A 15647-nucleotide genomic window follows, 5' to 3' on the forward strand; every position below is an offset into this window, starting at 1 on the left:
TGTACTTAGACAAGGAGACACACAGATCAAAAGGAAAATAAACTCATTTTTTTCTTTCTCATTTATATATTTTATTGTGGAATGCATTTCAGAGCAAGTCCTCCATCAGCCATTACATAAAAAAATTACAAAAAGAAGTTGGACATCTATAAGTGATAATTTTTCATTACAAATTTGTGAGATCGAGGGAGGTAGGAGGAAGTTGTATCTCCCCATTCTGGCAACAGGTCGTTGACCTTTCACTTTTCAAGATGGCTAAAGTTTCGATTTCGGTCCTGAGAGTAGGAACTCTTTTTGTCGGGCGAGTGGATTGGAGGTGAGATGGGGTCGACGATAAGGCGAAAGCGATATTCGAGTCAAGGAGGACACCATTTAACAATTAAAACAAGGTTTATTGGAATTAACAAAAGACACAAATACAAAATCTGACTAAATTCCCTAATTCGCGTAGGGTTTGAGAAAGCTTACAGATTCAGTTCATACCTCATTATTAGTTTCCTTATAGAGTTCAGCCCTTGATATCCAGAAAGTGGAAATCGGTATCTGAAAATGGCACAGTTTTATAAAGTCGCGACTGAGCATGGTGACGCTGGGACTATAGAACCAGAGCGGTGACGACCTGCAATGGCGTTCGTCCGGCAGAAGATAAGAGACTCCCCTGAGGGGGGAAAGAAGTGGCTTTTATAGCTTTAGGCTGGGAAAAGTGGTCACGTGATTGATAATTGATGGCGATTTGGGTCATAGGTGTTCCCGGGACCAAAAATATATGACGAATTCGGATGTTAACTATAAACTTAGGTTGCAAGATGATCTGTATACAGCTTAAGAACAAAGGATAGTTGAGATATGGCCGGGGACGCATATTTTCTCGTCCAGGACCGTTTTTAGACAGGATGTTTATAATAGGAAAATTCTTAATTTAATATAGGGAACAATTATTAAAATTTTTACATTCAGGGAAATTTCCGGATCTCACAAATTATTAAAATAAATGTTTTTTACGACATAAGAAATACAAAAACCTGAACTTACATTTGTGTATAAATTATGTATTACATACAGGTATAAATTTCTATAGTGAATGTAAATATATATAAAATTAGTTGAGTTTATTTTATATATTTATTTTTAATTGTTTCCACCTTGTGGGCACCAAGAGGGCTACTTTAGTTTATTACCAACATTCGTTTGGGTTAATGTTACCCTAGGTGCCAAGATGGAGGCTCGTCTCTGATTCCAGCAAGGAAACAGTGGGATGCACGTTCTAACCTAACCTAACCTATTCTAATAATTTGGTTGCTAATAATTATGGTAATTCATTAGAATAGGTTAGGTTAAGTTAGAACGTGCATCCCACTATTTCCTTGCTGGAATCAGAGGCTAGCCGCCATCTTGGCACCTAGGGTAACATTAACCATAGTTTGTTTCGTACATTGAAAAAACTAGATATTAGTGATCTAGCTATTCATTGATATGAAACTGTATTATATTATATACTATAGCTTATTAATTTGAATACAAAATAATTGTGGTGCAATTATTCCAAATATCTTAATATTTTCATCAGAATAAATAAAAATAATTTATTTGTTTTTATAATATAAAATCCAAAAATATAAAATTTTTTAAATAGGAGATATTAATGAAATCGAGGAAAATAAAAGTATTCATTCAACACCTGACGAGCATAGTAATTTAAAAGGCGATGATAATGACACTTATTTTCAAGAAAGAATATTGATTCCAGATGATGGAAATGTAAGTAAAATAATTATAAATTAAATGCTGTTGTGTATTATGTTTCTCTTGAGGATGTATTATATTTATTGCATTTACCAAAAGTATTTTTAATTTTTTCTGCTCTGAACCAAAGACCTTTTTCATTCCTATCATGTTCACTTTTGACAGGAATGAAAAATAAGTCCAACTGGGACAACTTGGTAGTGAGGAACAGGTTGAAGTCAAACTATTCATGGATAGAAATTCCTAAGGATCAAAGGCACATTTAATATTTTAAAATGGGTGCTATATATGAATGGATGTTTTATATAATATATATATATATAACCATTACTCCAACTGTGCTTACAAGAAATATTCATTTTAATTTCTTTCCTTCATGTTTTTTCTGTTTCCATAGATTTTCTGTGTTGCCGAACTTATGCAATGTCCATTACTATACGGTGATACCTCGGTTTTCGTTGATAAAACAATCGGTGAAATCCGAAACCGACAAAAACCGAAACAATTATTTCCGTATGAATAAATGTAAATCTAATTAATTTTGTGGGATCACCGGGAGGTCGGACAGAGTCGGCCTCCTTTATCTTGGTTCACTGGTCGGTTAAGACCTGCCCACTGTCGAGGATGGCTTGTCCAGTCTGGAACTAATTACTTGTCAGGTCGAGTGGAGGAGGAGAGAGGGGATCGTTGATAAGACAGAGGCGAGATTCGAATAAATGACACCAGTGACAATAACAAACAGAATTTATTACGAAACACTAAAGAACAGTTACATCGAATAACATTGACAGAGATATTATATACTAACATAGGAAAGTTTGAACCCGAGAGAAAGTTTACAAATAAGTGGTCGTCATACCTCAACAAGTATCGGAGTCGGATGACAGAGTCAATACAAAATCCGTAGTGGCGTAGAAATTTGGCGGAGAGGCTTCGAGTCCGGCTAGAGGCGGGAGCTACGAACGATGACCCCTCTGCTCTTGCTCCCCTCCTTTTTATTTCGTCCCCTCGTTAATTTTCTCGCCAATAAGCGAATTTTGTCTTTAGTTCCGAGTGTGACTTAGTTTCGAGTTTCGAGGGGAAGGGGTAGGTACGGTCAATCCCCTAAGACGGGTCAGTTTTTGGTTTGGAATTTGGTTATTGATGTCAAGATAATGACTAATTTACATTTTTATTTCGCCAGTGAATTCGAACTCTCACAATTTGTTCTAGACACTCCAAAATACATACCAAAAACACATTTAGATAACATGAAAAAATTGGAAGGAAAAATTTTTTACCAAACATTTCTCAATTAGCAGATGTAAAATACAGTGCAATCTCTGCAATCTGATTCATATGTCAATATTATGACTGAATTATCAAAAATAACTACCAGAAATACATAGACTGTAACTGTGATAAAATAAATATGCATTTTTTCTGCTTACTTGGATGTTTTTTATAATAAAGTTCATGCATACATTTATTTTTGATATACACTACATACTCTATACTTCTTTACATGTCACTTTCTCTCACAAACTGTTGATTGTTTTCATTGAAAACAACTTTCTATGGCTTTTTCTAAAAGCCTATCCAACATATGTAATCGTAATGTATGTGCAATTAAATACAACACAAATACCTTCAGTTATGTTGCTTGCCTTTCTTTCTACAGACAGCAAGGCAAGAGACTGGTTCTAGTTTACTGGAGGTGCAAGATTTCTGAGATTGCGCTGTATATCTTAATAGAAGTAAGGTATTAAACAAAATATCATATAGGTAAAATTGTACAAATGAATATTGTTCTTGCTGAATGAAATAATACAAATGAAATTAGATTTAAAATTTAGATAAATTACTTTTATGTTATTGTTTCAAAATTATACTGTTTTTGGGTTGTTCCCAACTGGCCGGTATAATGATTAATTGACATGTCGTAGCAACATAAAACATAACCTTTATTAATTGGTAAAAATAAGTGTCTGACTCCAATTTAAATATAACTTTTTTGTGATGAGCAGTAGTACAAGAAAAACGTGGAGCGTAGCTGTATACATCTGATCGCCGAGACATCTAGTCCAGAAGTGTTGTTCCTTTGTCTCTTACAATCTTCCTACACTATCGCTCCAGCCTTTTACCACTTTACAGTAAGTAGTCTGCGACTATTATATATTTACAAGAAATAGTTCACGACCATTATATATTTACAAGAGTTAGTTTACGACTGCAACACTTCACGATATTAGCTTTGATATTTTAAAACTGCATCATCAAACTTCAGTTTATACAAAGTCTCCAGCAACTAAACTGTATAAGTCAGAAATTGCTTGTATTTATTAAAGTATAAATGCTATTGAAATAATTAATGTGTTTTTTATTTCTTAATATATTATTATAAATATCTAATTAATTCAATAAATTTTTTTCAGTATGCTTTCAGTTTTAGAAAGCTCTGGGCTTTTACTGGTCCAGGTTTTCTTATGAGTATAGCTTATCTTGATCCTGGTAATATTGAATCAGATCTACAATCTGGAACCTTAGCAGGATATAAAGTAAATAGCAACTATTGTATACTGTGAATTAAAATTCTATATATATTTACTTTATAAATATTTTTATTTCTTTATTTTAGTTGTTATGGCTGCTAATGTGGGCTACAATTTTCGGTTTACTTTTACAAAGGTTAGCAGCCAGAATTGGAGTAGTTACAGGTCTTCATTTAGCAGAAGTATGTCAACGACGTTTTCATCCAGTACCTCGCTATTTGCTTTGGATTATGATAGAAATAGCAATCATTGGATCTGACATGCAAGAAGTAATTGGTACAGCTATAGCTTTTTTTCTACTCAGCAGTGGAAGGTAAATATTAAAACATACCATTTCAATAATAAAATTTATCACCATTATGATTTAAAGTTAATTTTGTTATTATTTCTTTGTATTAATTTAATTTTTCTCTTTCATAGTACATGTAAAACAAAATTTTTCTAAAAACTGATAAAATGAGATAACAAAAATAAATACAAAACTAGGTTGTGTAATGTAAATTCAAGAAAACAGTGATCCAGCAAAGTTGTGTAATCAAACAAGCAGCTTATGAAACAACTTGAAATATTTGAATAAACATATTTCTAACTAATCTTAAAACATGACTTTCTATCTTAAAAATATCTTTGATAATTGTCATTATTTTATACCATAATTTTGTGTAGATAACTTGTCGGTTCTTTGTGTTTAAAAGTCAATTTGAAATTTGGTATGGACTATCCGATGATATGAGTTTATCACATCGAATGACCAATCTAACACATCTTAAAAATTCTTTAAATTGTGTACAATAGATGAATTAAGAATTTTTAAAATGTGTTAGATTGGTCACTCGATGTGATAAACCCTTATGTAAGATAATCTTTGTAGTTATATAAATCAAACACTACAACATAACAAACATTAAAATGAAAATAAGATATCATATTTTTTCCTAATGTTAACGTACTGTACCATTCACAGTCAAATATAAGTGATAATCTGCCAACAAATCAAATTTCACAAAAAATGAACCAAATATTTAAACTCGGCACCTTGCAAAACTACTTAAAACTTATTTTGCGCTTGATGATAACCTTATATTACGTAATGTTCCTATTCAAATGTCACCATACTGCTGGTTGATAGAAAGAAGGGGCTGTTGTGAAAGGGGATTGAAGTAAATTCAACCAAAAGTAGTAGTTGACCTCCTCTTGGAAAAGAGGATAGTCAATGAATACTAATTAATACTGGTCTACTATTAATATTTGAAAAGTGATCTATGTTGGATAGGTTGTGATTGCCCTGCATGTAATCGAAGTTGCTAACCTTATTAATGTCCAAAAGACTTCATATAAAACTTGCTTAAATAAAAAAAGTCTTGTAAAACTGTGAGAATAGCTTAGGCGCAGGAGGCCCAGATTAACTATATACAAACTTCCAGTCTGGACCTGAAGTCATGTTACCTCAATTCAAAATTTTACCCCGAACAGAGTTAAATAGATGACCGACAAAGTATGGTGTGAACTAAAAGAATTGAGAATATTGTGATAAAAAGGTGCAGCTTGGCATTGTGACAATGTCACAATAAATAATTGCTCGTTAGAATTGGTTTGGTTTATTTAGTTATAGCAATGCAACATGTGAGTGATCTGCCAAGGAGATTGCATCCTGGAAAGACTTATGGGAAGCTGGACTCAATTTAGGTGTTACCAACATGAAGAAAACCAACGAAAACTCCACATGGCCAGCCCATTAGCCATGCCCGGACCCACAACTAACTAAATACCAATGTTTGGTGGTTTTATCCACTCGGCTACTGAAGGACACTTTTTAGAATTAAGAAAGTACCGTCCAGAAATTAAAAAACACAAGTTGTTAGATGTGAAAAATTTAATATGTATAGACTATTCACAGGCTTAAGCACTTTTGATTCCAGGCAGGCAAGTGCTATATGCTACATGTCTCATTAATGATACAGCACGTCTATTTCATTGTCACAGTAATTAAGTGAATATAATATAAACTTTTTAAAATTATATCCTCTTTTGTAAGAATTATATTTATTTTGTTATTTCACCATCTATTGGCAAAAAAGTTATTTTGCCTATAGATGGTGCAAATTTTTAATTAACAGCAAAAAATTTTAAGCCCTTATATAAAACCAAATAGGCTCTTTTCATGTTATCAGCTTCAATGTGTATGGCTGATAATATACAATTTTTATAAGTTTTAACCAGTGTTTTAAATGTTAACCTTTTTAATTGCTATTTATTTGCACTATAATAGTTTAAATTCCTGGCATTTCTTACTTCAATTATATGCAATCTGTTGATAAAAAAAGTAGCAGGTAAATGATACTGAGAGAATAACGTATGATGTAATAATAATAGTTATTATAATTAATAAATCTTCAAATTTTACAATTTTTAATTGTTTTAATATATCTTTTTAATGTCAGAATCAAGAAAACCACAATTTCCATTAACTATGGTCTTATTTACTGATTCCATTTCCTGTTATCAGTTATCATCATCAGCTTAAAAGAATCTTGAGCTGATCTATGTGCAACTGTGCAAATATAAGATAGAATATGGTAAAACAAATCAATTGAAGAAATCATTTATATTTCATAAAATTTTCAAAATCTATAGGTCGATTGTCAAAAGACTAATAAAATAGAGGTTAATGTTACCCTAGGTAAACAAAATGGCAGCTCGGCTCTAACTCCAGCATACAGAGCGAGGAAACAGTAGGGACGCACGTTTTCTAAACCTAACCTATTCTAATAAATTATCATAATTATTAGCAACTAAATTATTAGAATAGGTAAGGTTTAGAAAACGTGCATCCCCACTGTTTCCTCACTTCTGTATGCTGGAGTCAGAGACTAGCTGTCATTTTGTATACCTAGGGAATCCAATAATAATGATACCTGGTAATACCTAGGGTATTAACCCAAAAATGTGAAATAATTTAAACTTGAAGCCAAAAAATAATAATAATGATTTTGAAACAAATTTTATAATAATGTAAGTGAATAAAGGTAAAAAATAATTTTTATGTTATTTTATTATCTGTTAGGGAAAATATCTCAATAAGTTACAAAGCAGCTTATTTTAGATTACCTTAAGAGTTTTTCTATCTCATTTGTATCAAAATGGATTTTGCATGTTGGCATCATAAAACCAATAGGATGTCGAAGAGTAAATATCTTTTTGACATTTGCTTTCCAATCCGACGACGAGATATAAATCATTCTAGAAAAACATTTTATGGTAACAAATTTGTGAATTTTTGATTGAATTGGCAATGTTACAATTCTTAAATCTACATATTTTTAAGAGCTTCTTACAATTTTTTTTATTAGTTTTTGGATTCTAGTTTACAATAACTTACATCAACCTTGTACACATTTCCAGTAGAACCAAGACATTGTTAAAAAAATCTTTGATAGAGAAAGACAGAATACTTGAAACATGAGAAATTTATAAATGTTTGATGAAAAATGTATGAATGGCACAGATTCCAAAATTCATTTCTACAGTCTGGAAATCTATTATTGATAACCTAATAAACAGTAATAAGGAAACCATGTAGTGGGATGCTTCTATACAAGAATTTTTTTTATATATATTTATTTTTATTATTATACTATTGGGTTGTTTGGAAAGTAATTTCGTTTTTTCCATAGAAAAATAAACGCAATATTCTTATAATAAATAAATATTTTATTGAATTTTATATTGACCATTTTGGTCAAATACCTGTTGTTATTGTTTCTGGTAGTAGCATGATTTCACATTCATAAAAGTTTTGTTTGTTGTTTACAAAAAACTGATCCAAGTGATTTTTGACATTGTCATTTCAAGTAAATGTCTTACAGTTAAAAAAATTTGCATAGACCGGAACAAGTAATAATCTGAGTGTGCCCGATCTGGCAAATATGGTTGGTGCGATAACACATCCCATCTAAGCTATAATGTGTGAAATTTGGCATTATCATGGTAAAACAGTACACTTTGTTTGTTGATCAATTCTGGCCTTTTCTGTTTGATGATATTACTTAATTTGTTTACTCGACGGCAGTACACTTTCAAATCAATTGTCAAATTGTCTGGTAAAACCTCAAAAAAAAAAAAAATTTCTTTAAAATCCCACCATAGAGAGCATCTCTCGTTAATAACATGCGGAACTCATATATCGAGCTTTGAAACGAAACCAATTCGTTTTAAGTAATAATAAATGGTTCAGTTTAACAGATTTAATCTTTTAGTGATTTCGTGTGTTGTTATACGGCAGATTGCTTCGATCGGTACCTTTATTTTGTTTTCGTTGGCTTCGAATGGCCATCCAGAACGTGGTGTATCTTCGATATTAAAATTGCCAGAATGCAATTTTGTAAACCAGTTTTGGCACTGTCTTTCTCTCAACACATCTTCTCCGAACATGTACCACAATTTTTTTCTTGTTTGAACAGCATTTTGATTTTTTAGTTATAAAAAGGCAAAAAATGCCGAAAATGATGCTTTCGATTTTCCAAATTTGATGGGACACTGAAAAAAAACAATTGTACAGAATCAAACGAAATTTTTTACAAATAAGCCTTAAAATGTCACCTGTTGAAGTATATAATGAAAATGTGATTTAAAATAAAATTGGCTGGTAAAAATACATCTAATTCCTCTAGTAATAAAAAAACGAAATTACTTTCCAAACAACCCAATACTTCATAATACAATTTTATTTACTTGGTTAAATAGTGTTGGTGTTAACATTTGAATGTTTAGTTCTATGTAAGATGTTGTTTGAAACTAATGACATAAAAAGAACAAATTTGGCTTGCAGTGTAAATGTTTAGTAGAAGCCTGAGGCTGGCCACTAAAAGAAGCCAAAATGTTTGCACTGTATATTTTAAATAATCTTAGTGCTGCCGGAAACATGTGCAAAGTTGATGTAAGTTATTATTGTATCAATTCCAGTTTTATGTTTAACCTGTGATTTAGATTCTGGTTTTTCAATAATTTTCTGATGACAGTTTAAACGTTTGTTTATCAAACATTTTAAACCAGAATCAATTTTAATCTGTCAGTGACACAATATAGAGTGAAGTTAATAAATCCTGTGAGAAAAGCAGAAGGCATCCAGAAATAAACAGACATAACAGTCAATCTTATATAAAAGTGACCAAAAAGATCAAACAGACCAAAAATGTATTTTGATGTTGAAAATGTAAAAAGAAGTCAATAAAGTATCTGTTCAAATTCTGAAGTTTATGACTAGTTTGAAAAATTTTATAAATGGAAGCTTAAGTCATCAGTAGAAAATTATTTTATCTTTCATGTAGAGAATACTTCTACAGATTTCTTTAATATTCTTTTGTCATTCTGTACGTAATTCACTTTTAACTACTGTATATCATTTTCATTTTATAATGAGATTATCAAAAATTTTAATTAAGTTATAAATACATCACTTCGATTAATGTTACCTATGGTTTCAAGATGGCAGCTCGTCTCTGATGCCAGCAAATAGAAGAGGGGAAACAGTGGGAACACACATTCTAACTTAACCTAACCTATTCTAATAAATTACCATAATTATTACCAACAAAATTATTAGAATAGGTTCGGTTAGGTTAGAATGTGCATCCCCACTGTTTCCTTGCTGGAATCAGACGAGCCACCATCTTGGAACCATAGGTAATATTAACCCATCACTTCTTTTATAAGTAAGTTTTAATAACGTTTGGTTTTATTTTTTATTTTGTATAGAATTCCTCTCTATGCTGGTGTTTTAATCACAATTGCCGACACATTTACTTTTCTTTTACTTGATAAGTATGGATTACGAAAATTAGAAGCATTTTTTGCATTTCTTATAATGGTTATGGCTATTACATTTGGATTTGAGGTATGCGTGTGTTAAATTTTGACTTTATTTAAATTTTCTTATTAAATTATTATTTGTTATTTATTATTATTGTAATTTTACTATTTATTTATTTTTGCTTTAAAGTATGTAAATGTGGCTCCCGATCAAGGTCGAGTCGTAAAGGGACTCTTTGTACCCTGGTGTAGCGAGTGTTCGGGGGATGCACTTTTACAGGCTGTTGGTATTATTGGTGCTGTAATTATGCCACACAACTTATACTTACATTCTGCTCTTGTTAAGGTGAGATTTAGACTTAAAATAAATAGGTCATTTAATCTAAATTAATAATTCTAATAATTTAAAAATCTGCTTTGTTGGATCTCACTGCCTTACACTAATGACAATTTTTCAAGTGGTTTTGGGTAACTAAACTCTTCAACTCATCAACTGGTACACAGAAGATTTTGTATTCCTGTCAACCCGAAAGTACTTGAGACTTTCGGACCAACTTTCAATAAAGCAGAGTTTTAATTTATTAGTTTAAAAATTGGAGTTTTATTCATTTATTTAATAATAAAAATTTTATTGATTGCTTAGTCTAGGGAAGTAAATCGTAAAAATAAGGAAGCTGTTAAAGAAGCAAATTTATATTTTTTTATTGAATCTGCAATTGCGTTGTTTGTGTCTCTCATTATAAATATTTTTGTCGTCGGAGTATTTGCACATGGCCTTTATAACAAAACAGAAGGAGATGTTGTAAGTTTCTAAAACTCTTTTTAATTAAAATATGTTTTTAAATGTAAAATTTTTAAAAAGTTTAAAGTAGAAATATAATTTAATTTAAATATTTATGTTTAATAACAATTGTCTCTTTTTTTTCTTCTTTTCACCAAAAGACCTACAACAACATCAGAAATATTTTTAAAAATTCATTACGTTTCGGCACAAAAGCACTCGTCAAACTATTGAATAAATGACAAGTGTATAAATTTAACAAAACAGATTGAGAGCCCTCACCAAGTAAAAAGTCACTAATTGATTTTATATACAGGCAGTGGTGATATTCAGCGGGTTTGCACAGGTTCGGTCGAACCCGTTGTTAAAATTTTCAGTTTTCCGAACCTTGTTAAACACACGGAACATTTCTCAGTGGTTTTGTTTTTTTTTTTTTTAATATATTAAAATATACGTCCAGAAATTTATTTATGGGTCTCACTCGTAGGTATAGCCCAGAAACAAGAAGAGGAAAAAAGGAGGAAAGGTTGAAGAGTTAAGGTGAGTTCCATGGAGTCCCATGGCGTTTACATCGTATTTACAGTGCTAGGTAATACTACATAACAATAGAACGAGGAACATAGAAATTGTTGAGATACATATTTAAGCGCGTGGAGTGAACAAGGCGTGACTATTTACATATGTACAACTAAAGGCTATTAACGTAGTTAATACCAAACTTCCGTAAGTGCAACGTAAATCGACTGACTATATTGTTATTACCACTAAGTAGGAGAATTCAGTTTAGGATGTTGATACTTTTTGCGAACTCTTTAAAGGCTGCAGTATATTTTCTTGTTATTAATAAACTTCTTCAGTTCGCATGGCCAAAGTTCACCTTCATCATTTACCTTTTCTCTCAGAATTTTCCTTTGGTTCTTAAAGTTTGGACAGAGATAAATGATATGTTGTGGCGTGTCTGCTTCTTGCAGAGGGCATTGGCACATACCATCTGTCTTTTTAATAAACCTCCTGAGGTAATTCCGAAAGTTCCCATGTCCCGTCAACAGTTGGGTTATGTTGAAGTTGGGTATTAAATGTCCGAATTTATTACGTTGCTTGACGTCTGGAATGTATTCGTGTGTTATCCTTCCAGTCGTGCCCTCATCCCATCTCTTCTGCCACCTTTGCCAGATGAATTCCTTGATATTCTTTTTTAACCAAGTTATGGGAGTGTAACTATAATTGTAGTTATTTGTCCAATTCGGAGCCGAGCGAGCCAAAAGATCCGCCCTCTCGTTACCTTGAGTACCCGCGTGCCCTTTTATCCAATTTAGATTAATTTTAATTTTACTTCTTAGGTGTTTAAGTATGTTAATGCTCTCTCTAACCGCAATCAGCTTGATGTTCATGTTTTTAATCTGATGCAATGCCACTCTGCTATCGCTGTAGATCGTTACCCGATTGAATTTATGGTGTTGTCTGTTCTCATTTATCCAATTGAGAGCCCTGTAGATTGCATATGATTCTGCTTGATTTGCTGTGCAGTGGTTCTGAAGTTTATATCTAGCCTGGTAGATGTTTTTGTCTTTGTTTTTCACGACTATGGAACTTCCCACTCCCGCTCCTGACTTTGATCCGTCTGTAAAGATACATAGTCCGTTTACTATAGCGCTTTCATTCAAATTGATGTGTTCATCGATCGTGAAGCTAGGATGGTATGCGTAGTCCTGCGGTTCCTTATCCAGTTTGTACTTCTGTATGTGGTCAGCTGTATTTTTTGCTTCTTCTTTGACCCCTATTTTTTCTGTTTCTCTGTTGTATGTTTCCCTATTGATGCGTCCCGATGATAGTTTTAGTTGTAGAAATTGCCAGACCTTTCCTATAATGATGAGGTCAATTGGTGGGAGGTTTGCAATGACAAGGGTGGAGTCAGTAGGGGCTGTCCTGTAAGATTTTGTAATCGAAATTGCAGACTTCCTTTGTGCTGAAAGGAGTTTCCTTTTAATGCGTGTTTTTGTAACCGCTTCCCCCCAGATCTCACATCCATAGGTGATCATTGGTTCAATTACCGCCGTGTAGAGTAACCTGCATGCCTTACTATCGTAGCCCCATTTGTTCCTTGCAATCGATGCTAGAGAGTGTATAGTATTGACAGTCTTATCGTATATGTAATATACATGGTTCTTCCAAGTCATCTTGTTGTCTAGTACGATACCTAGATATTTAATCTCTGTGCTGTTCCTGATTCTTTGATCATCCATTTTAATTATTAGTGCTTTCTTAAGCGGAGTGGATTTTGGGAATACTATGCACTGACATTTCCCGTAGTTAATTTTCAGTTTCATCATTTTACTCCACTGCGAGATTTTCTCAAGAATTTCGTTCGCCCTGTTCTGAAGAACTTTTTGGTTACTATGTGTAATTGCTAATAGCGTGTCATCTGCATAACCCTGGAGTTTACAGTTAAACTCCTTTGGTATTGTACCTTCAATTTTCAGTAGACTGTTATATATGAGATTCCATAGGAAGGGACCAGATCTGGACCCCTGGGGGCAGCCCCTTTTTATTTCCTTGTTAAGATAAGTTTTACCATTATTGATTATGGAAATTTCTCTTTTCTTTAAATAGTTCTCGACCATCTTAAAAATATTCTTAGGACATTTTGTATGTTTAATCGCTTCCAGGATGGCGGGCCACCATGCGTGGTCGAACGCCCCTTTGAAGTCAATAGTAATTAATAGAGTATGCTCCCCTTTTTCCTTAGCTGTTTTGATGTATGTGACCAGTGAGTCTAGAGCACTTATTGTATTTTTCCCTTTGCGGAATCCAAACTGATTTTTATCTATGTAATTGTTACTCTCGCAATGGTATTGTAATCTATTCACCATTAAGCCATCCAGTATTTTTCCTATAACTGATAATAAGGATATAGGTCTATAGTCCGATGGTTTAGTTGGATTTGCAGTCTTTGGGATGAATTTGATATTGGCTCTCTTCCAAATGGTGGGAAAGAATCCAAATTCCAAACAGTTATTAAAAATGATTGTAAATGTGACTGGTATGGCCTCGTATGCCATTTTTGCCATAATTGGTGTAATACAATCAGGACCGGGTGCCTTGTTCAGTTTAAGATTTTTAAATTCTTTGTAAATTTCTTGTCCAGTGAAAGGGGTGTCGTCTGCAGAGAGGTTCTCAGTGTTGTTATTTTGTCTAATTTCTTGGTGTGTACTTTCGTCTAATAATGGGTCATCTTCTGGGAAGAGTTCACTAGTAATGATTTCGTACGTTTTTTGTATTGAGTTTTCATTGTTGTTAATTTTAGTGAGTAAGTTATCCGGAATCCTAGCTTGTTTTGTCTTTTTCCTTGCAATATAAGTAGTATAGGTTTGAGTAGCACTGATCACAAAATTAATTTTCTAATTACAAATTTGAATTAATTTTATTTTAACATATTTAGAAAACTTTTTAATTCACTTCAGTTTTTATATTTAAAAAACTTTTTAATTCAATTCTTTAGTTTTTATAAAAACATCTTGTATCAGTAAAGCAAAGTTTAATTAATATATTCTTTCTAATTATTAAATTTATTATTATAAAATTAATTTGCATTAATAATTTTTATGATTTGTTCTAATATAGAGTAAATTAAAACACGACAACTTTAAACAACATTTTAACGATAAGACAAAAAAAATACAGAAATAGTTCAATATAATAATTATCTAAATTATATTTCTTACTTATTTATTAAATACCTATACAATGTATTCATTTTGAAAATATCTGTTTTTGTTTAATTAAGAATTGTTCGTAAAATAGAATATCGCAAAAAGAACATTTCTTTATAAAATATTTGTGGTAATAACAATTTTTTAAATATTATCCAATCTTAGACACCCAAGAAGTTCGATGTCTAAATAATTGTAATTCCACTAAAAAAATAAAATTTCTATCTGTCCATTTTTTGTCAATTTTTGAGGATTTAGGTACGCCCAACTTTTCAATGTCAAATGATGGAATTTTTATGTACATTATTACTTCGGTTAAGTTTAAAAAATTAAATTCAATATTTCCTCCTTGTAATAAATTATGTTGTACTTTTTATATAAGTTAAATAAAATTTCAGATACCTTACTATGACATTCCCAACTTCCAAAATTATGATTTTTGTATGATAAATGCATCTCTTGTAAGAAATTTCCAAATTTAACAGATTTTTTATCTCGTGGTGATAAATTATCAAAAGTAATGAATTGATTAACAGTAGTAAAATTTCCTGATGGTGAGGGGAAGTAGATTTATACATTAGTAGAATACAAATTATAAAAAAATTTAACTGAACAATGGTTGTAATGGTTGTTTTATAATCAATTACATTTTAGTTTTACTTTGATGTATTTAACAATAAGATAAATTACAATTCACTTTTTATATTAAAATAATAGTAATACAACGGTATATATAATAAGCATTATTTTTTCCAATTTAATTTGATAAAGAAATGTAATGAATTTATTACAAAAATCTATCTTCCCAAAATTGTTTGTATGTCTTGCTACAAACCCAGTTTGTCTACACGAGGTGTTGAATGGAAGATTTTCGTCTCGAATCGCGAAAGGTTCGAAGTCAAGGATAACTCGTATATCACTGTTTAATGTTTTTATGGCCAACAGTAAATAAGTTGAAATGCCTCAAAATCTATCGGCATGTCATTCTGTAATTTTATATAAATAAAAATTAGGATTAATATTATTTTATACGTCTAACTTCACTCAGACTCTATTAAATCATAAGACAAAAAA

The 15647-nt window shown here is 31.6% G+C and overlaps 1 protein-coding gene across 3 annotated transcripts in view; it reads left to right on the forward strand.

Moving 5' to 3' along the window:
- The window catches only part of Mvl (Malvolio), a 60785-nt gene that overhangs the window by 18060 nt on the left and 27078 nt on the right, over positions 1 to 15647 (forward strand). For all 3 annotated transcript variants that reach the window (XM_067269341.1, XM_067269343.1, XM_067269342.1), the window contains 6 exons: positions 1634 to 1758; positions 4158 to 4280; positions 4361 to 4587; positions 10029 to 10167; positions 10273 to 10428; positions 10726 to 10884. In XM_067269341.1, coding sequence (XP_067125442.1) covers positions 1634 to 1758; positions 4158 to 4280; positions 4361 to 4587; positions 10029 to 10167; positions 10273 to 10428; positions 10726 to 10884 — 929 coding nt within the window. The remainder of the gene's footprint in view (positions 1 to 1633; positions 1759 to 4157; positions 4281 to 4360; positions 4588 to 10028; positions 10168 to 10272; positions 10429 to 10725; positions 10885 to 15647) is intronic.

Source organism: Centruroides vittatus, unplaced genomic scaffold (assembly GCF_030686945.1).
Source record: "Centruroides vittatus isolate TY-2023 unplaced genomic scaffold, ASM3068694v2 contig_349, whole genome shotgun sequence".
NCBI lineage: Eukaryota > Metazoa > Arthropoda > Arachnida > Scorpiones > Buthidae > Centruroides > Centruroides vittatus.